General features: G+C 43.5%; 2 protein-coding genes across 2 annotated transcripts in view; both read left to right on the top strand.

Moving 5' to 3' along the window:
• The window catches only part of LOC135228265 (long-chain-fatty-acid--CoA ligase 1-like), a 67,526-nt gene that overhangs the window by 29,612 nt on the left and 16,184 nt on the right, over window positions 1-21,730 (top strand). Inside the window, exons 3-11 of the mRNA XM_064272949.1 lie at window positions 4,510-4,624; window positions 8,506-8,570; window positions 12,540-12,641; window positions 13,911-14,010; window positions 14,232-14,410; window positions 17,823-17,855; window positions 18,190-18,241; window positions 18,757-18,830; window positions 21,546-21,623. Of these exons, the coding sequence (XP_064129019.1) occupies window positions 4,510-4,624; window positions 8,506-8,570; window positions 12,540-12,641; window positions 13,911-14,010; window positions 14,232-14,410; window positions 17,823-17,855; window positions 18,190-18,241; window positions 18,757-18,830; window positions 21,546-21,623 (798 nt within the window). The remainder of the gene's footprint in view (window positions 1-4,509; window positions 4,625-8,505; window positions 8,571-12,539; window positions 12,642-13,910; window positions 14,011-14,231; window positions 14,411-17,822; window positions 17,856-18,189; window positions 18,242-18,756; window positions 18,831-21,545; window positions 21,624-21,730) is intronic.
• The window catches only part of LOC135227207 (long-chain-fatty-acid--CoA ligase 1), a 179,205-nt gene continuing 162,066 nt past the window's right edge, over window positions 4,592-21,730 (top strand). Inside the window, exons 1-2 of the mRNA XM_064272944.1 lie at window positions 4,592-4,624; window positions 8,506-8,570. The gene's annotated coding sequence lies outside the window, so the exon portion shown is untranslated. The remainder of the gene's footprint in view (window positions 4,625-8,505; window positions 8,571-21,730) is intronic.

Raw genomic sequence — 21,730 nt, forward strand, 5'->3', positions numbered from 1 at the left:
GCAGAAGAAATAAATAGACCCATAATCCTTCCTTACTCACAGTCTTAATGCGTATCCAGTCAGGGCTGTCTGCTCAGCTGGCCCTGTTTCTTAGCACGACCGAAACCCCCACCTTCACCATCCATCTGTAGGTTATGTCAGAAGGCCATAAAGGCAAACTTCTAAGGATTTTTCATTTAAGTAGATGTGCCTAGAAATGGCCACGTGCTTGAATAACCCAATAATGAAATCTCCTTTTCAAATGGCTCTGTTCTGAAACACATACAGACATTTGGGGCTACAGGTGTTACAGCCGTGCTTCCCAATACTACGAGCGCATTCCCTCACCTTTGTAGGTCGCCAGCCTGGGTGATGCAGGTGGTTAATGTGCTTGACTGCTAACGGACACGTTAAAGGTTCGAGTCCACCTAGAGACACATTGGAAGAAAGGCCTGATCTACTTCCAAAAAAATCAACCATTGAAAACCCTGTGGAGCATAGTTGTAGTCTGACACACATGGGGTCACCATGAGTGAAAATCAATTCCACAACATCTGGTAGAAAACCCAGTGTTTAAGTGTAACATCTCCGGTCAGTGAGAACTGACACACATCAAAAGTGATGACTCTCAGAGGAATGTGTGATAATTTCAGAGCACAGACCTTGCGGCTTGGCGCCTTCCCTCCCTGTTTATCCAGCCTTCTGTCCTGAAATTGGGGTTTGCCCTACAGTTAAGTAGCAATGTACCTTTTACCCGTTTCACCTGTGCTTCATTGTTTCTTTCGGCATAGATACTGTTTACAGCTTCACCTTCAGGCTTTTGCTGATTAGACTTAGTTGAATAATAATAAATATCTTGTCTTCAGGTTGCTTTATCAAGGTAATGGCTTTCATTGGGAAACAATTAACTTCACTAACTTTGATTTGGCTATTTTACCTCCATGTTTCTCAAAGTCTAGAAGAGTATATGCCAGCAAAAAATTAGCCTAGTCAAAGAATTATATAGCCAAAAGTTTTGTTATAAAATGCTACTCTAGAATGGTGATTTGCCCAAGAATTGGGAAGTTGAAAGACTGTCTTGAAGGAGTGTGGTCTCCATAATATCCAAAAAATGTGTATATATATATATATATATACATAATATCCAAAGCTAAACTTAATCTCTTTTTTCAAGCACCCCCCAACCCCATTTTCTATTGTTAAGATGGAAGCACTCTCTTCTCCGCCTCTGATTCCCCCTCCGATTCCACACCCGGTCCCTTGCCAAATCGCATTCATCAAAGCCGTCCTGTGTCTGGCATCAGTGTTCTCATTCCCCCAGCCTGCCCTGTCCAGGCGTGTTTAAGTTGGTTTCTCTTTCATCTCTTCCCCTCCATCCAGTTGTGTTCCTTGTAAGTTTCTTTTTAAATCATTACTGGTTGTTCACCATTGATCTGCTCCGGCACTGTGGTTCTCAAACTTGAATGTGCACCCGAATCGTCTGAAGGGCTTGTTAGAATACGCATTACCGAGTCACACTCCCAGAGTTTCAGATTCGGTAGGTCTGGGGTAGGGGCCTGAGAATTTGCTTTCCTAACATGTGGTAGGTGGGCCCAGAACAGACTTGGAAGACCTCAGCTCTAGGGTAATCCCGAGCTCTTCAGATACCTCCTCGTGTTTCTCATTCTTACCTACCCTGCGTACGTCTACTCTGCCAGAGCTCCAGCCAGACCCAGGCTCTAGAAGTCCCTCTGGTCACTTAAGGATAAGACTTGGGCTCCTTCAGAACAAGCTTTTTGTTTGAGTCACCCGATTCCCACCTGCCCCCATCTACAGGTCTGAGAACCACTCAGCAGAATGCAGAGGGAGGGTGGTATTACTTTTGAAGAGATACCACTGAGGAATACCACAAATGTATTAGTGTCCTGATGAGAGGGATAGAAGACACCATTGTAAACAGTATCCTGAGGACCTGCCCGTGGACTGCAGGGCTGCCTGCACGTTCAGGCCACGCTTTGACAGGCAGAGTTAGTTGGCGCTAGTGGCCAGGAAGCAGTGTTAGTGGCTGTCAGTGCCCCTTCACCATGCACACCTCTTACTTCCTCCTTTTTTACCGCTTCCCACTCTCCCTATTCACTTTCATTCTGTCCCCCTCCATTTGTCTCTGCCTACCTTAGCCTTGATGTCCTGGATCTTTTCGGTGGTTCCCTGGGTTGAAGAGGCTTCTGTTCTTCATATATATTAAAAAAAAAAAAAAAAAAAAAGAAGCCAAACCCAGTGCTGTTGAGTCAATTCCAACTCATAGCGACCCTATAGGACAGAGTAGAACTGCTCCATAGAGTTTCCGAGGAGCGCCTAGTGGGTTTGAACTGCCAGCCCTTTGGTTAGCAGCTGTAGCACTTAATCACTCCACCACCAGGGTTTCCTCTGTTCTTTATTGCTTCTGAAGCTTAGTCTGAGTATTTGTTGGAGTAAAGAAATAGGCTAAGAAGGACTTGTAATTAGGGCATTTATAAGGTGTCTGAGTAATATCTTACACATTGATATTTTATAGAAAAATTCTTGTGTAACTAAAAGTAACCCTGGAAGTGAATACATGGTAACCCCATTTTACAGAAAACAGACTCAGAGATTAAGAGATAATGTATGATACAATAGTAAAGAGATTTTTCTATTTTTATGCACATGAGGAATAACTTTTATAAAGTAGCATGTTGTAGTTAGTAATTACGTTTAGAATTATAGCTGTAGGTATTTGAAAGTTTCTGCTAAGATAGAAAAGGTTATGTGTTGATTAGACTATATGCTTAGGTGCTATTTACTCTAGAAAACTATTAGGAGTTTTAGATCAAGGGTTAAATACACATATCTGGCACATAGTAGATATTCAATGTGTATAAATGTATAAGTATAGAAAAAAGGTCTAGAAAGAACTCACCAGACTGTTAATAGTGGTTAGTCATTTTTTCCTTGGTGTATTTCTGTACCATTTAAATGAAAGAAAGAAAAAAAAAAAAACAACCAGAAAACGAAAATGATGGCATATAAGTTATAACTTGGGGGAAACGAAAAGAAAGAGCTTGTGGGGGGGAAGTGAAGAGTCCAAATTAAAAAAAAAAAAAAAAAAATAGCATCCGTGAAACCTGATGTGGCAGACATTACCTTACAGACGGTTCCTTGTTGGGTCTTCCCTGGAATGTATCCCCCCGCCCCCGTCATCTCTGCCTGCCCCAACCATCTGCTCTTTGAGACCCAGCTAGAATGCCTCCTTCTTCACAAAGTCTTTTACTTTCTCCTACTTTTGAACCACCCTCTCTTATGGTACCAGAATTCCTGTATTGTTGTCTAATTTCCTCTGAGAAAGTGTTTTCTGACCATTGCAAATGTGAAGGCTCCTCCTTGAAATTAAAAAAATATATATATATATGTATGTATTTGGTTTTTACTTATCAGTCATCAGTCTCTAAAGAATGTTTGGGGTTCCTATGGGTACCTGGACCCTTTGCAATATCTCTGTGGCCTCAAAGGACTCCACAGCCTGACAGGTTGAGAACCACTACCTCCTAAGACTGCTGTTGCTACCCTGTGAGGACAGGAACTGTCTTATCTGTGGTAGCTTAGCAGACAACAAATGGCACTTACTGAGCCAACAAATGACAGTAAGTTCCAGAAGGGCTCACATGGATACCAGGTCTGCATGCTTATGAGGTACGTAAATCAAGCTAGTAAAGATGTCTCTCTCCGCCAGTACATTTTGTAGTTGATGATTTTAACTGTTAAATACTATATGAGAAACCGAAGTTCCTCACAGATTGTATTGCAGTTGGTGAAGAGGTAAAACAATGGAAATGATATGAAAAAGAATATAGATAACAAAGGGAGTCAGTGGGATTCAGGGTAGAATTCTCACCTTTGACTCCCAGCCCATGTGCCTCAGGTGCAGCCTCCACCTGTCTGTCGGTAGAGCCTTGCATGTTGCTATGCTGCTATACAGGCTTCAGTGGTGTTTTCCAGACTAAGACTAGGACGAAATGTCTGACAGTCTCCTTTGGAAAATCAGTGAAAACCCTATAGATCTCAACAGTCTGCTCTCTTGTGCATGGGGTTTTTGTGAGTCGGGAGCTGACTTGACAGCAGCTAACAGCAACAACATGGAGATAAAACTGAACAAAGTGCCATTTCCAAAAGAGCTGATGATGGCAGTAGTTTGAGAATGATCACAGCATATGTGGTGGTGGCAAGTTTGCAGCTTCTCTCCTGCTCTTTCCTCTTGTTTGGCAGGACTGAAGTTTGTAGGGCTATGGACCTCTTTTTTTCCCCCCTGTTCAGTTGCTTCCTTTCCTCAGGGGTCCTCTTAGCCCTGCTTCCTTCCAGGTGAACCATTGATTGATATTAGCGCAGCAGCAGCCCCTGGGCTTCAGTCATTCACAAATACCAAGCAGTCCTGCAGGAGCCTGGGCCGGGGCAGGGGGCAGCGTGGAGAACCCACTGGGCATGCAGCTGGGTTGATTGCTCCTTCTAACATGCTCCTCTGTTTTTCTTTTTCAATAGGGTAGTGATGGTGCTCGAAGATCCGCGCTCCTTGATAGTGACGAGCTCTTGGTGTACATCTACGATGATGTCAGAACATTATATGAAGTCTTCCAGAGGGGTATGCAGGTGTCAAGTAAGCGTTTTCCTTAATTTGTGACGAATGCTGCATGTTTTTCCTTAAGAAAAAATAGGAAATACGTAGTTTTCATTAAGAAAAGTAGGTTGCTCACGTCTGTCTTTCTCCACGCTTAACGTTTCCAGAGTGAGTCCCAAAGCATGTCAGACCATGTAAGTGTTCCCTGTGGAAAGGGGTTCTGCTCTCAGACATGTTTTCAGCATATTCTGTATTTGATTAGCTCATTATAAGCTCTGACATTTCCTGCAATAAAGAGACCCTGTTTAATTGGGCCTAGTCCAGCATTTTTCAAACTCACTTGACCATGAAACTCATAAGAACTGACATCCCAAGGAGGCAGCATTGCATCAGACACTGTTGGAAATGTTGGCTCATGGAATTACACTTAATTACTAATTGTGGCACAACTACCTGGCATCTGCCTTCCTTTCTACCCTCTCTGCTTGCAGGCCTCTCGGGAGTTGCACTCAACTTCCTGCAAAGCCGTGATGACCCTGCTTTTTCATGACCCCAAGCGTTTGTGTACTTTTGCCTCCTTGCCATCCTCAGCCAGGGTAGTTGATGTATTCCTACTGATCTTTTAAAATTCATATCACTTTTTTTTTTTTTTTTTAAAGTCTTTCTAGTCTGTCATTTCATCCCCACTTTCAAGTGAGGGATTTTACACCATTTCCCTCCCAGCATCTTACACCTACCTCTGTATCAGCACCTGCCCATATCGCTGTGTTTACCTGCTGTCTGCTGCACGAGCCTGTGCTGGAGAACAGGGCAGCGATCAGTTGTCACGTCTCTCAGCACCTGCACGGTGCCTGGCACACAATAGCTGCTCCACCGAGGTGTCCTCAGTGAAGGGAAAATACCCACCGCTCTCCTCCCTGCCCTTTTTTGTTTTAACCTCTTTCTTTTTGCTTGTACCAGGTTCCTCTCTATAAGTGGTATTTAGAATCCATGTTTTGTTATTTAAATCTTTTAGTGCTTAGCTTTTACTTTTGTCACTGCTAGCTAGATTGTGTTCACTTTAGAGTCAGGGACTCTGTGCCTTTGCTTTCTCTGTCCCTACAAGATGTCGCATAGTATGTGCCCTTGTTTTCCACTTGATGTTAGTAAAGTTGGGTTGCTTAGTTCAGTGTGTCTGCCCTGATAATCCTGATACCTAAAAACTGAAACCCTGGTGGCGTAGTGGTTAAGAGCTATAGCTGCTAACCAGAAAGCCAGCAGTTCGATTCCAGTAGACACTGCTTGGAAACCGTATGGGACAGTTCTACTTTGTCTTATAGGGTCGCTATGAGTCAGAGTCATGGGTTTGGTTTTGGGTGGACAAGTGTATATATTGAGGCAGATTTGTTAAGCTGTACTATACAGGGAAAGTAAACTTATGTGTTATTTGTGAACTTCTTCAAAGTCAGTGTCAGGGTTAGGGTTTATCTGTGGTAGTAAATATCCATGAGGTACAATAGCCTAACATGGCTACTTGAAGGGGTGTGTGTGTGTGTGTGTTCTTCACCACAGCCACAAAGCGTATTGTTGGATGCTCTCATGACTTCCATTATATTCTGACTCTCCCACGATCTTAAAACAAGTTTTATAACTTTTTGGGGCCACTTTATCTCTACTTGGAGAATGATACTTCATATGTGAATGTTTCAGAGAAGTTGAAAAATAAGTTCAGTCTTCCTAATCTATACTGATTAGAGGGGACTGCTTTGTAGGTCACTTTTTGTTTTTTCCCTTTTTTCAGAGCTTTTTATTCCAAGATTTCATTTTCTACTATAGGAGTAAGCTTTTACAGGCGAGCAAAAGCCAACATGCGAGTAACATGGTCAGAAGTTTGTTGAATGGTGGGAGAACCCAGCTGAGTTTTTAAACCATACCTAGGAAGCCATTTGTAAGGATTGAGTTCCCTCGTTATCAGTGGTTCTCTACCTTAGCCGCTCATGAGTGTTACTGGGGAATCTTTTTAAGAACACTAAGGCCTAGACCCCATGCCTGTCCAATTACATCCGAATGTCTGTTAGTAGGGCCTAAGTATAGTGTTTTTAAGTTTCCCAAGTGAATCTAGGGGTTAATTACCACCATTTAGTGCAGGAGTCAGCAAACCTTTTCTGTGAAGAGCCAGATGGTAAATACTGTAGGGTTCGTGGGCCATACGATCTCTTACGACTACTCCACTGCAGCCTCAGGTGAACAGGTGAGTGTGGCTGTGTTCCAGTAAAACAGTATTTACAGAAACAGGTGGAAGCCTGGTTTAGCCCCTGGCTGTAGTTTGCCATCTCTGTTCTTGAGGAATAAAAGTGTATAATTGCATATGACTAGAGTATTTTTTTTCTTCTCTGTAAACAACATCTGATGGAATTTGTCATGTGCAGCCCTGTCTTTGTTACAGGCCCTGTAAATGGACCAGGGTCTGCAAATGAAGCCCGCCTGGCGCTGCCTTCTGTTTTTGTTGGAACTGCTGTAGAATTAGCAGAGAAGGCCGTGTGGGGAGAAGGGGGTTGGACAGGCCTGGTTCTCCCGGCTTCATAACTGGTTGTTGAATCTACACATACTTTACACTTCTCTAGGGCCTGACTGTGTCAGAGGGCCAGGCTGGCCAGGGCCCTAGATGGAACCATTCTCTGCTTTTCTTCCCACTTCCCCTAGCCCCCAGCTGGGTCAGATCACCTAACTAACACTCAGAGCTGGGGTCTGAAGCAGGAAGTGTTAGGCTCTCCAGACAGAAATGCAGATACCGTGGTCAGATGGGAGATGACCACACGTCCCACGTCGGATTTCCCCATGGAAGGTGCTGCTTTGCAGGTTACGTTTTAATAGGGCAACACGGAGCTCAGGTTAAGGAACGTTCCCGTCTATCGTCAACGCTGATCAGCTCAACGCAGCAGCCATTTTTAGCTGGACAGAGCTTTCCCTTCAACAGCCAGCCCCTCTGCCTGTGCTCAGAGTACAGAGTGAACGTCATCAGTTTGGGGTTAATCTGTAGAAAGACACTTGGAGAATTCCAAATAGAAATGGTTTGGGATTGTCGTTGTTACTGTGCTGCCAGTCCTTAAAACCAAAAACCGGTTGCCGTTCAGTTGGTTCCGACTGGTGGCGACCCCATGTGTGCAGAGGAGAACCGCTCCTTAGGGTTCTCAAGCCTGGGACCTTGCAGATGTACGTCACCAGGCCTTTCTCCTGAGGTGCCTTTGGTGGTTTTGAACCGCCAACCTTTCAGTTAGTAGTTGACTGCTTAACTGATGGTGCCACCCAGGGCCTCCATGTGCTAGTCCTCAGGGTGACTAAGTCTGTGACTTCTGTTTCTTCCTGCTGATTCAGGACCTAATTTGATTCAGGACACATCCTGGGAGAGTGCTGTTTCTTAACCTTTGCTTTCATAAATGCCCCCCACCCCCCCTCATTTTGCATCTTTTCTTGATTTTTGTTTCTCTGGAATCAAGGCTTCATCCATACAATTAGGATTCCAGGCAATTCTTGATACCTTTGATCATCAGAATTTGGGCACGTAAAAATTACATTTTCCTCCTTGAACTACAGCACCCTCCTAGGGTTTCCATGGCTGTAAGTCTCTACAGGAGACCACCACCTTTCTCCTTCGGAACCAATAGGGTGTTAAAGAGAAGTTCACAAACCGAGTGTCCAAGTTGTATTTGCCTTTTCTTCTCCCCCCCCGCCCCAGCCCCCATTCTGCTGCCCTGTTTAACAAACAAACAAGAAAACAAAGCATCAGATGAAAACCGGAGGGGGAGCATTTCCAGTCTGGACCTGTTTCTAATCTGAGGACCTGATTCTTTGGAGGAGGAGGTGGAATGCAAATTAAAACCTAGAATTATTTATACCTGTTAAACTCATCTTTTGTTTTTTCATTGCTTTTTCTTTTTTAGATAATGGGCCTTGTTTGGGCTCCCGGAAACCAGACCAACCGTATGAATGGCTTTCGTACAAGGAGGTGAGTTTTCTGGCTTGTGTGGATTACTTGCAGGCTGTGGTGCTTGAACACCTTAGTTCTTAGAGCCTTAGAATGTTAGGTCTGGAAGGTTTCTAGAAAGTATATGTGCTGGACTAGCCTAGCTTTGGGATCAATGTGGAGCATCCAAATAGAGAGAAGCTTTACCCAAAGATTTAGGAAGGACTAGCTGAGTGATTTAACCGATGGCTCAGAGCACTTTCTTTCAGAACTGACGTGGATACGCTGGAATTAGAATAGAATTGTAAGACAGAGTTCTAGACAGGTGCTTGAGGCCGATAACTTCTCGCAGACCCCCTGGGAGTAGGGTTACTCCTCTCCCCGGAGGGGTGCTGGAAAAGTCTAGAAGCTCAATCCAGAGTAACCCTCTCATGTTATAGAAGAAAAGGAAAACATGCCTCAGGAAGGGCTATGACTCAGCCAAGGTCACAGCCGGCCAGTGGCAGAACCAGGACCAGAAGCGAAGCCTGTGGCCGTCTTGTGGGCTTTTCCGGTTCGTCGTGCTAATGCTCAAAGCTGTCGATGACCACCTTGAAACTGGGGTGACATTTTAAACCCGGGGCAGCTCAGGGAACAGCATAGATGTCCAGAGGAGACACCTGTGTTGCTGTCTGTGTTGCTGTCTGAGTGCAGAGCTGGGTGTTTTTACTCTTGTCACTCTTTAGTCCCCAATGATTCACTGCTGTAGCGGTTTAAATAGGAGCTCGTGGATCACTGGTGGCACAGCAGGAAGATACTGGTTTTTATTTTTATTTTTATCACTGTCCTGACAAATCTGCTTGCCTCTGCTTTCCCCAGTCCAAGCGGGACCCTGAGGACACGCAGAAGCAGCGGCCAGGGTCAGCCTGGCTGTCCTTTGTTCCCAGCCAGCCGTCCAGGAGACGGCTTTCTGGCCCTAGTCCCCTGCTTTCCCCAGTCCAAGCGGGACCCTGAGGACACGCAGAAGCAGCGGCCAGGGTCAGCCTGGCTGCCCTTTGTTCCCAGCCAGCCGTCCAGGAGACGGCTTTCTGGCCCTAGTCCCCTGCTTTCCCCAGTCCAAGCGGGACCCTGAGGACACGCAGAAGCAGCGGCCAGGGTCAGCCTGGCTGCCCTTTGTTCCCAGCCAGCCGTCCAGGAGACGGCTTTCTGGCCCTAGTCCCCTGCTTTCCCCAGTCCAAGCGGGACCCTGAGGACACGCAGAAGCAGCGGCCAGGGTCAGCCTGGCTGCCCTTTGTTCCCAGCCAGCCGTCCAGGAGACGGCTTTCTGGCCCTAGTCCCCTGCTTTCCCCAGTCCAAGCGGGACCCTGAGGACACGCAGAAGCAGCGGCCAGGGTCAGCCTGGCTGCCCTTTGTTCCCAGCCAGCCATCCAGGAGACGGCTTTCTGCCCCTAGTCCCCTGCTTCTCCTGGCTCTAGGAGCAGGTAACCCTGGGGCATTCATGACTATGAATTAACTCCCTCCTTTCAGGTTTTGTGTGAAAGATGTTCTTAGTACTTGGTGTATTTGGGGTGGAGTGTCCACTGGGAGCCACAGAGTCCCATGTGTGGAAGAGCACCTCTTGGTCCCACCCGTCATCTGGGGGAAAAACAGCACAGTTGCTGTGTAGTTGACTCTTGACTCACGGTGACCCGTGTGTGTCCGAGCAGAACTGGGCCTCCAGGGTTTTCAGTTTTTCGGAAGTAGATCACTAGGTCTTTCTTCTTGGGCATCCCTGAGTAGGCTCGCCCAGCACACAACTGTTGGCGGTCAGCAAAATACAGAAGGCCTCGTTTTGTGTAGTGTTTAATCTCTTTCAAGAGAGTGACAAGGTGAAGTAGCATATCATAACCTTGCCTGTGGAAGGAGCAATGAACTGTATCTCAGGTGACCAGAGGGATTTATTTTGCCTTACCAGAGCTAAATAGCTGATTCCCATCCCTAGAGTTTCCAAGATCCCTCATTTTCAAAAATGGTATGAAAACAGTTCACATGGAAAACGTCGGGCATAGATCATTGCGTGATGACCCTGAGGCCTCACAGGCTACTGGTGCTTTCTGGATCACCTCTGTTACGTTTGTTGGCTGGGAGAGGGAAGACACGTCCGTTTCAAGTTGCATTTTCAAGGCAGATTGAAACCTTTGGCATTTCTATGTATCAAACCTGCAGTGGGGGCTGGTAAAGACATAAAACTGGACTTAACTGAAGCCAGCTTAGGACTCGTACATTCAAGTCATTTTCTTCACTGCCCAATACAGGGAGTCTCCAACTTAGGACGTATTTGAGTTACCATGGACTGCGCTTAACGACCGTCTTTTTTTGTGTGTGTGCATCTTATTGGTGGTAATGGAGCCCCGGTGGCATAGTGGTTAAGAGGTAGGACTGCTTAACCAAAAGGTCGGCAGTTCGAATCCACCAGCTGCTCCTTGGAAACCTATGGGGCGGCCCTACTCTATCCTGTAGGGCCACTGTGAGTCGGAATCAACTCGAAGGCAGTGGGCTTGGTTTGGTTTATTGTTAGTAATATGTACTACATACAGTGTTGCAGCGTGTGGTTTGCTGATGTTATCATTCTCAAATGCAGTGTTTCCAACCCCCAAAGACAAATAAAAATTGGATTTTTAAAGCTAGTGATAATGAAAGGCAATAATAATGAAAACTAAAAAAAAAAAAAGAGGGATTTGACTTTTGTCAGAACCGACTTATGATGGAGGAGCCGTCAGATTGGAACCCCATCGTAAGTCGGGGACTACCTGTAATTCTGACCTTTTTAGGGGCTATAAACCCTTGAGGGAAGGCATGAACCCTTTTTCTATATACATAAATGTGTGCATATTACCCTAATAAGCTTTGCAGACAATTGCAGGTAATTCACAAGTTATGATTCCTTAAGCGTAAGCAAGAGTTGTGAAATAGCTCGTGGAATCTGAAGGTGATGAGCATGTTAATGCTATTCTTGCCACCACCTCACCAGTGCCAGTTGTGGTTGCTCCAGGTGGGGCTTGGGTTGGTGCTGTGTGCCAGACCAACAGGATTCCAGGACAGGCATGGGTGTGGCTTTGTGTCCTGTGGGTGTGGGCATGTATGTACCCTTGATAATTCACCAACTGCGAATAAGAAAAGAACTCCTCATTTAAGACTTTTAACAAATTATACTTTATTTGGGATGGGTGTGTGGAAAGGATAGGGGCGGGTATATTGCTCTAATTTTTGTGTATCTACCTATTTTTGCTTAGTTGCGATAGTGATAGTATACATTTTTATACTTATTTTACATAATATCTTTACAGATGGTCTGCTAAATTAGATGTCTTTGTAATTGTAATATTTATTAGGTATGTAGCATTTTCTGAGAGATTTACCATCATTTACTGAACTATCCAGCCATTGGTCTCTTTTTTCTTCATAGTTTTACAGTTGTAGATGGTTTTGAAACATACACCTTTGTACATAGGGCTTTTTAAAACCTGCTGTCCTAAGATTGAATTATTTTCTAAGAAACCATTCTCAAGAATGAAATTGTGGAACCTAATGATGGCAGCTTGTTCTTATTTCTTTAAGGTCTCTCAAAAAACTTGCTTTTTTTGTGTTTATACCAAATGACATGTTTTGGCTGCTTTGCTGCTCTTTTTAAATACCAAAATGAAAAAAAAAGTTTTCCGTTCCTGTTTTATAATTTAAAAAAAACTGAAATAAAAAAAACAAGTATGTAAGAAACTCTGACATAAACAGCCGTGGCCTACAGTTGTTGGAATGAAATTGCTTTGCAGAAGGAAGCCTGTGGTCAGTTCTTAATAGTGAATTCTGGTGCACAAAACCCTATTTTGTAAAACAAAAAATTGTAAATAAAGTCGTACCTGCATGTTCCTTCCGGCTGTCTCCGTGCGGCACCACTTGCAAGCTGAAATATTGGACTCATCCGTCAGTCAGCAGGAAGCTTTGTTACTCAAGATGGGGCCTGAACTGCTACTGATTTTTTTTTCCTCCCTGTTTTAGGTTGCAGAATTGTCAGAATGTGTGGGCTCGGCGCTTATCCAGAAGGGCTTCAAGGCCTCTCCAGATCAATTCATTGGCATCTTTGCTCAAAACAGACCTGAGGTACAAACCCTTAGGCACCTACTGTATGAGGCTTTGATAGTTCTCAGATACAAACCTTGAAGGAAATAAGAGTGAGGAGGCAGAAGCAATGTCAGGAACGAGGGCGTCTTCTCATCAAACAGCATTGTGTCTGTATGGGACTGAAGCATAGAGTAGGGTGTGGAGTGGCAGGAAAAGAGGCAGAAAACAGAGGTAAGAGCCAGGCCATGGCTTCCTCGTGTGCCCTTACTAATACTAAGCTGGGACCTGACCACAGTGTTGGAAGCTTGAAAACCGCTTCAGGAAAAAAAAGAAAAAAACTATTCAGGCCAAGGAAGTGAGTGTGCTCCTGCCCACGGCAGCCGTGCGTTCATTTATGCTGTGTGTTAGGGTTCGGCAGAAGATTTCATTTGAGAAGTACAGCCAGAGGTAATGGGGTGCACTGAGGAATTAAAAGAGTGATCTCACCAGATTCACCTTTTAGGAACATCAGTTGCTATGTGACTGATGAATTTAGAGGCAGGGTGAACAGTTACTATATCCCTTCTTGCCTTCGTCATTTTTCAGGGGATATTTTACCAAAAAGGTTTTTCCACTTCGGCAAGTATGTGCCCACCTTCTCCTGTTTCCAGGCCATATGCAAACTGCTCCCAGATTTAGGTCTCTCAAACTTTACAGCCGTTGTTTTGTCTGAAAAGATTCAGTGGCTGCACACTGCCTGATGACCAGAGCCAGATGCCTCCATGACCAGAGCCAGATGCCTCCGTGACCACAGTCTTCCTCCGGCCTACCTCTCCAGGCTCATCTCTCCCTGCTTCCCACCTGGAACTATCCTTGTCAGCCCAATCATAGTACTCCCTGACCTTCCTTCCTCTGTTGGAACGGAGTAGTCCCCCACTGTTGGAGTCTTCTTACCTTTCTTTCCGAAGAGAAGTTCAAATCCTGCTTCTCTTGCAATGGGCAGGCTCAGTTGCCTCCTCCACGAAGCCTTCTGCATCCACCTTGGCCCTTAATGGGCTGTCCCATCTGAGTCAGTCACTGTCTGTATGATGATTTTTTTCATATATTTGCCTCTATTCTTCAGGCAACTTGCAATCTCTTTTTAAGAAGGGCACAAGGGTTTTGTTCTCATTATGAATCCCTCATGGTGCCTGCTGTGTAGTAGTAGTTACAGAAACGTTTATTTCACAATATCAAATGTTTTCACATTGAATCTTTCTAGATTATTGTTCTCCTTGGAGTGATTATATTGTAACATCTTGTTTTCTCCCCCTGACCTTTACTGTTTAGTGGGTGATTATTGAACAGGGATGCTTTGCTTATTCCATGGTGGTGGTTCCACTTTATGAAACCCTTGGATCAGAAGCGATCACATACATAGTCAACAAAGGTACGTCTGTGATCTTGGGTTGGACATGAGCCTAGTTCTTGGATAGATTCAGTGGCTTTATATTTGCTTGTATTTGATCTGACAGGGCTTTTTTATTTAGGTGAACATCTACCATTTTATTCAAAGAATGTAGTAATTAAAATAATCTTATACCAGATATTATAGAGTCAAGCTTTCAGGATCCCAGAACTTTATTCCTCCCTGAATCTCTTCTTTTACAGCTGAACTCTCTCTGGTTTTTGTTGACAAGGTAGAGAAGGCCAAACACTTATTAGATGGTGTAGAGAATAAGTTAATACCAGGCCTTAAAATCATAGTTCTCATGGACTCCTACGGCAGTGATCTGGTGGAACTCGGCAGCAAGTGTGGGGTGGAAATCATCAGCATGAAGGCATTGCAGGTGAGTCGTTCTGCCCAGCTTGTGTCTCTGAAGGGCCTCCTTGAGGGCTTCTTGGCTCAGATGTGATATCCAGTGAGGCCATGCAATCCCAACTCTGGCTGGTAGTCGTAGCAACTCATAGAAGATGTAGAGTAGAACTTTCTATCTCATTATTGGAAAAACAGATTCCACATGCATGCCTGTGTGCCAATCAATATAGCACATCCGAGAGAAAACACTCATAAAGTGAGTTGCAGCGCTCACATATTTATTCTAAAAAAAAAAAAAAACTAGAGAACTGTAAAAATGGCGTGGGGATAGCGTCTCACCTCCTCTAACTTCACAAGGGGGAAGGAGAATCAAGATTAACAGCCCAAGGCTGATGATGCCTGAGAGGTGAAAGTCAGACATGGCTTCAAGTTTTTACCAATTCTGACATCAACCGTCCCCCTCCCATGGCACTCTCTACTTCTGTACGGAGTTTGAAAATTCGTTGCAATGGTCATACAAAACTCACAGACCATACTCACAACTATGGGGGGTTTTATTAGGGAAGTAACAGGTTGCCATTCAGGTTCAGGGACAGAACTCAGGGTGCAGTTCTTCAATCGGGACAGCCTCCTCCCAGCTGTGCCCGCAGGCCTCTCATTGGCCCCTAGGCCTCTGCCCTGCTTAGGCAAGTGTTACAGAGCTCTTCTAGCTGTGCTGCTAAGTGCCTAGAGGCACCCCACTCTGGCAGTAAGCCTCACCCTGAAGACACTCAGCTCTAGGTCCATGGGATCGGCAAACTTAGCTCCACCAAGCGTCCGAAGGCACCCTGCTCCTCCAGCAATCCTCCTGTCAGAAAGTGCTCAGCTTTCTTGCTGTGTCGGCTGGGAGGCCCGCTGCACCGTCTCCTCTGCCGTTTCTGTGCTGCAGTGTTAGAGCTCTGTCAGTCTTCTGGTTCTAGGAGCTTCTCAGCTCAGGGATCCTGGGTCCAAAGGACACACTCTGCTCCTGGCTTTTCTTCCTTGGTGGCAGTGAGATCCTCCTCTCTTGCCCCTGGGATGGCTCACTGTAAGCCTAGTGGGATGGCAAAACTGACCAGTCCCTTCATTTCGGTTCCATAGACCTTATTTTCACGGCCCCACCCTACATGAGTGCCGTGAAGTTTAATTGCATTGTCAGCCAGCTGTCCAGTCCTCTTGGTGGGCCACAGTCACATTATTTGTATGGTCCTGCCCAATGGGTGGGAGTTACAGGGCCGTGGTGGGAAAGGCCATATAAAAGCAATCCATCGTACCACAAGCGCTGACCAGTCCTGCTGATAAACGCAGGAAATGTGAACTTGGTGGAAGTTCGAGTGTATGTGTCGCCTTAGACTTCAGTGTCTCCCACTCCCTCATTTGTCTTTAGAACAGAGCCAGCTATAGAGATCTGCCTCGTTATTCTTTCCCACATTGCTTTTGGTAGAGTCCTGGTGGACTTCCAACGTAGATGTTTGATTTTATTGTTTTTATTTTCAATTTCTGAAGATTCACATTAATCACAACTTTAAAGGCAGCCAATCTAGGGAAATGAGTCTGGTCCGTATTTAAATAGGTTGCTTGTGTCAGATCATATAAGAAGTTGATGCCCCAGTCGAACTTGGGTTGGAGTTCAATCCAAGGAAGCTGTCAAGGGGAGGATCTTTTTTTGTATACATTATAGGGAATCAAAGGGCAAATAGAGTATGTGTTTTCATATAGCAAGCCAATCTCTTTCTGAAATCGTTCAGTAAATAGAGCTTTAAAATGTATTTTTAGTTTTCCTCCTTCTACAAAGATTTGAGGCTATAAGTAAGAATTTGTAGCAATTCATACTTCCTGGGGATCCTAGTCACAGGAGACTTGTTTGTTCTGTCAGAACCACCCCCGTTCCCCACAGTGTCATAGACCATGGCTGCATAAGAGCAGATGGGAGTGTTTTATTGTTAATTTGAGTTAATAGCTGGCTTTTTACTTAGCATTTTCCCACCTTTTTTTTTTTTTTAACTTGAAACCCCTTTTGACAGTAATATAATCTCTTCTTTTCCTTCCACCCTCCCTACCTGCCAAGACATACACAGGAATTTTTTTGGTCATTTTTGACTGCTGTATAATAAAGACGTAATTTTAAGATTAAAAAAATTATTTACATGGGAATATGATTAAAGATTATAATATAAAGTTTATATTAATGCTGTCTTCATAAAGGACATTGTTCTGTTAAATATGATTCATGTGTTTACATTTTCTAGTTAAATATGATTCACGTTTAGTTTTTTTTTAATTTCTTAACCAGAACTTTTTAACAGATGAATTCAAAAGGAACATTAGAGTTGATTTTGTGATCAAGTTTATATTAACATTTATTTCTTTCAGGATCAAAAATAGAAGTAGAACTTTTTATTTTTCTCAATATTTGATTATGAAAAATTTCCCAAACATACAGATAAGTTGAAAGAATCCTACAGTAAGCAGCCACGTGCCCACTACCTCAGTGCGACAGTTAACGTTTTGATGTGTATGTTTCGTGACTTACCCATCTCTCCCTTCTTCTGCCCATTCATCAATCCATCTTATTTTATTGGTGCATTTTAAGTAAACTCCAGACTTCATCACCCCTAAATACTTCAGCATGCTTCTCATTAACTAGAATTCAGTGTTTATTTATGGTTCTTTTTGAAGGTAAAAGTTTTGCATTTTGAACCTAAAAATAGTAACTCATTTTTTACAATTGCTATATATTTTTTCTAGATTAAGACGTAAGGAATGTTTCAGATATGAAGCCGTCTTTGCAAATAGTGCACTAACATAAAAAAAAATGAGTTTAAAGCCAAGTTGCATACGATTGTGGTCTTACTTTCTTTAACATCAGGTTTTTGAAGTATTAGAGATCTCAAGAAGCTATGTAAGAATTTTGAACAGATAAGTGGAACTTTGGATCTGATAAAGATTATTTTGAAAAAAATTTTTGCAGAATTATCATCGCTTTAGCTCTTAGTTTACTTGGACATCAGTGTTTCTGTTTTTTTAAATCGGTGGATAGAAATCTTTGGCTATAGTTAAGAGTAGGACTTAGTTATTAGACCATAATAGGAAGTGAGAGTGGAGACAGATAAACAGTTTAAAAGACTTTGATTACTGTCTTTTGAATAAGTCCTATTTCAAACGCAAGTCCTCGTACCATTTATATAGTTTTATGTAAGAAGGAAGACATCTGGAAAGTGGCTACTTAGAACAACGGGTAAATACTTGGGTTTGGGTTAGGTAAAATTGCTCTAGTTTCTTTAATTTGAAAATTATGCTGTCCTTGGACCAGCTGTGAGTGAACCTCACAGTAAAGTCAACCTTACGTGACTTGATGTGACCTTACTCTTTACATTTAGAAAATATTTCCATTTAAGAATTTTTTTTTTCTTTTTCTAATTAAGAACCTGGGAAGAGCCAACAGACAGAAGCCCAAGGTAAGTACAGCGTGTCAGACCCTCTCACAGCCCTCTGTGGTCTTCTGTATCTGTCCATTTTGGAGACTAGTAGAAACCATGGATGAATCTGTGTGGTGTGGAGTCCTGGGGTGGGGTAAGCGGTTAAGCCACAAGGTGGGTGGTTCAGACCCACTCAGAGGTGCTTCAGGAGACGGGCCTGGTGGTCTGCTTCCTAAAGGCCACAGCCTGGAAAACCCCGGGGAGCAGTTCTGCTCTGCACACATGGGGTCAGCGGCAACAACAACTTCGTGGCTTTTAGTTTTCTCCTCTATTCTGACTTAGAACAACTTTTTTTTTTCCTCATCTGCCTCAGCCTCCAGCACCTGAAGACATTGCAATAATTTGTTTCACAAGTGGAACTACAGGTGAGTTTTGAAATGAGATTGCTTCTGCGTGGTTTCTGGAAGTTGAGACTCCTCGCCCTTTTTGGATGACTCATAAGCTAACTGTAGATGGACTGAAAGCAGAAGAGACTGAAGTGAACCAAGCGCTGTCTTTTGTTAGTCTAGAGGACACCCTGAGAGTCTGTGAATGCCATGTGTTCCTCAAACATTAGAGTCATCTATTTTCTGGGGACAAGCCTTGTCAGTTGTTTCCAGTAATAAAATTCCTAATTTTTCCCCTCTTATTGCTCTATACATCCTCTAAAACTTGTCCACATCAATTAAGATTATTTAAGATAATAAGATTCATTTTAAAGGATTTCGGGTTGCCCAGGAATGTAGTGTTACTCAGCAAGTGGCTGTAAATGGGGGATGCCTAGCCCTAGAGGCATTTGAGTCCCTCATCATACATGGTTCCTCAGCTTCCTCAATTACTGTTATTCCTGGAAGGAGTTTCATTTACTCTAACTTTGTTCTGCTTTGTGTGTGTTCTGCAGGCAACCCCAAAGGAGCACTGGTCACCCATCAAAATATAATTTGCAGTTGCTCAGCTTTTGTGAAGATAACAGAGGTAACCTGTTGTCTTTCTTCATATTCGTCGGTTGTCATTAGGCCTCCAGGTGAAAGTGGGAAGGTGACTAGTGGAAATCTTTGGTGAGACTTTGGCTGGAGTTCCCGGCTGGTATAGTGCTAGGTCCATGTTTTATTTGGAATCCTATCTGAAAATACATGTCTGAGTCTTAAAGATCAGCTTCTCTCCAATTATTTTTGTTGTGAACCTAATCTCCAGCTCTGCTTGTGCTGGTTAAGGTGGGTTGACAGAACTTGCTATGGTTTTATATTGTGAAGCTTTATTTGGAGACTGCTCTGTACGGGTTTCCAGGGAAGGACAGACAGGAGATGACTCTCTTGTGCTTTCATCCACTATTCCAGTGTTGGGAAAATGGTTTCTTTTGTGAAATGTTCAATATTGCCGAGGGTTTTTTTGAGTTATTAGTTATTTGGTCATTTTGCCTTCCATTTTATGAGAAGGATTAAAGCCTAGAACTTTGATTAATTTCCTGTAATCTTAAAGTTTGCTAGCCAAAGGTATATTTCAAACTTATGTAGCCGTATAATGCCCTTCCTTCGTGCCCTTTTCACATTTTTTGTACTTTGGTTTTGCAATCTCTCGGAAGGATTCGGTAGCCCCAGTTTTTGTGGCGGGAGCCTATGATTAATGGTTTTGGAGAATGACGTCTTTTATGGCTGCAGAATTTTGATGTTTTAGGCATCTTGCCACCGATTTTACTATATTCACACGTTCTTAGTTCCATACACCCTTTTTGGTGTATGCTTTCTAAACAAAGATCAACATTTGGTACCTTACCAAAGTGAAATTTTAATTTCCTAGTAGGCCTTCAAAACGCACTGGTGGCTTCTTGAGGCAAATGATTACAGGACTTTAAAAAAAAAATCAATTATAGCGTCAAGGAGTATCCTCAGCTTCATGAAACTTCTAATCATGCCAACAGTTATTATTTTTTGTACTAAATCAGGAAGTTGAGTTAGGTGCTCTTTGTATGATAATTGGAGTCTGAGAACTGTTGGCAAATGGGGCCACACTTGAATAAAATTAAGATTATGGCATGTTCAACTGACAGTGAACACCTCCAGAGCTGCTGTGTGTGTTCAGGACTGGTGTTTTCATCTGTTATCCCATTCCCATTAAGGATGGCCCAGCTTTGGGGTGGGGAGGGTGTGGCTCAGAAGTACCCATGGCGCCAACTTGACAGCTCCCTCATTTCCTGGTTGGTGTGGCAGCAGCTGCTATTGGCAGCCCCCTGTTTTTTGTTTTTTTGTGTGCTTTAGGTGAAAGTTTACAGTTCTAGTTTCTCATACAAAAATTTATACACGTATTGTTATGTGACCCTAGTTGCAATCCCTGTAATGTGACAGCACTCTCCTCCCCCTTTCCACCCGAGTTTGCCTGTGTCCATTTAACCAGCTCTTGTCCTTTTCTGCCTTCCCATCCTGCCTCCAGACAGGAGCTGCCCATTTAGTCTCGTGTATCTCCTTGAACTAAGAAGCATGCTCTTCATGAGTATTATTTTAAGTTTTATAGTCCGGTCTAATCTTTGTCTGAAGTTTGGGCAGCCTCCTGTTTTGGCCAAAATTCTTTATGCTGGGGACACGAGAACACCATTCCATGCAAACACTCCATATGTCTGCCCCTAAGTAAAGCCCATTCTGAGCTGTGAGATGAAAACCTAGTATCTAAACTTAGGCTGGATACAGACCCGTCACGATCAGCATTTATAGGACAGCAAATCCCCTGGTACACATCGGAGATTTCATTAAACCAATTGGAATGTTTTTCATAGGGTGAAGTTGGGCCTTATGGGGTCAGCGGTGATTCAGTGGTAGAATTCTTGCCTTCCACACGGGACACCCAGGTTTCGTTCCTGACCAGTGTACCTCCCACGCAGCCACTACCCATCTATCAGTGGGAGTTTGGGTGCTGCTGTGCTGCAGAACAGGTTTCAGCAGAGCTTCTAGACTAAAACGGACCAGGAAGGCCTAGTGTCTATTTCTGAAAATCAGCTATTGAAAACCATATAGATCAGGCAATTCCATCCCGTTGTGTGTGGGGTCACCAGGAGTTGGGGGCCAGCTTGGCAGCTATAGCAACAAAGTAGGGCTTTAAGGTAAAAATTTCGATCAGACTCAAATATTCTAGGTGTGTTTATACTATAAATGAAAGAACCTTGGCTATCCAACTTATCTCCTTTCCCTCTTCCCCAGTGCTATCTTATGTTGGAATGGCTCTTGTATTTCTTGCCTTAAGGTGGAATTGAGCATGCTGGGTGGTGGGTGCAGTAAATCTGAAATACTAATGATTAAAGCACATAATCTCTTAACATCACACTTGGAGTAAAGTTTTCCTCGTTTTAAGTAAGGTCCTGATTAGATTTACTTTGTCTTTTGGAATGATCCCATATACTTCACTCTATTTGAATAATTCAAGTATTACTTTTCGTTTCATTCATTGCTGAGAAATGATTGCAGACCGTAAGCAAAGTCTGCTTCTCCTTAATGTTGAGGTAAATGGGAAAATTACTAGAAATCTTAACACTTTTCTGCCTTGCTGGTGTCTTTGCTTACAGAATACATTCCTTGCCCAGATGATACTTTGATTTCTTACTTGCCTCTGGCCCATATGTTTGAGGCAGTTGTAGAGGTAGGCACTGAATTTTGTTACTTTTACTTGCTTGTTTGTGTTTTGCTAAGTTGTTGTATTTTACAGACAGTACTCACCTTGAGTGCCAGTGACACATACATTTCGTTTTTACCACTTGCACACATGTATGAGCAGATGTTGAAGGTGAGTGTCATATGCAAATGGTTGTCTTCGTGGGTGATTCCTTACTTAGCCCAAGTTTAGAAATGGTGCTAATTATTTACGAGAGTGTAAAATTTTTTTTTTCTGCG

This window comes from Loxodonta africana, chromosome 19, assembly GCF_030014295.1.
Source record: "Loxodonta africana isolate mLoxAfr1 chromosome 19, mLoxAfr1.hap2, whole genome shotgun sequence".
NCBI classification, from domain to species: Eukaryota; Metazoa; Chordata; class Mammalia; order Proboscidea; family Elephantidae; genus Loxodonta; species Loxodonta africana.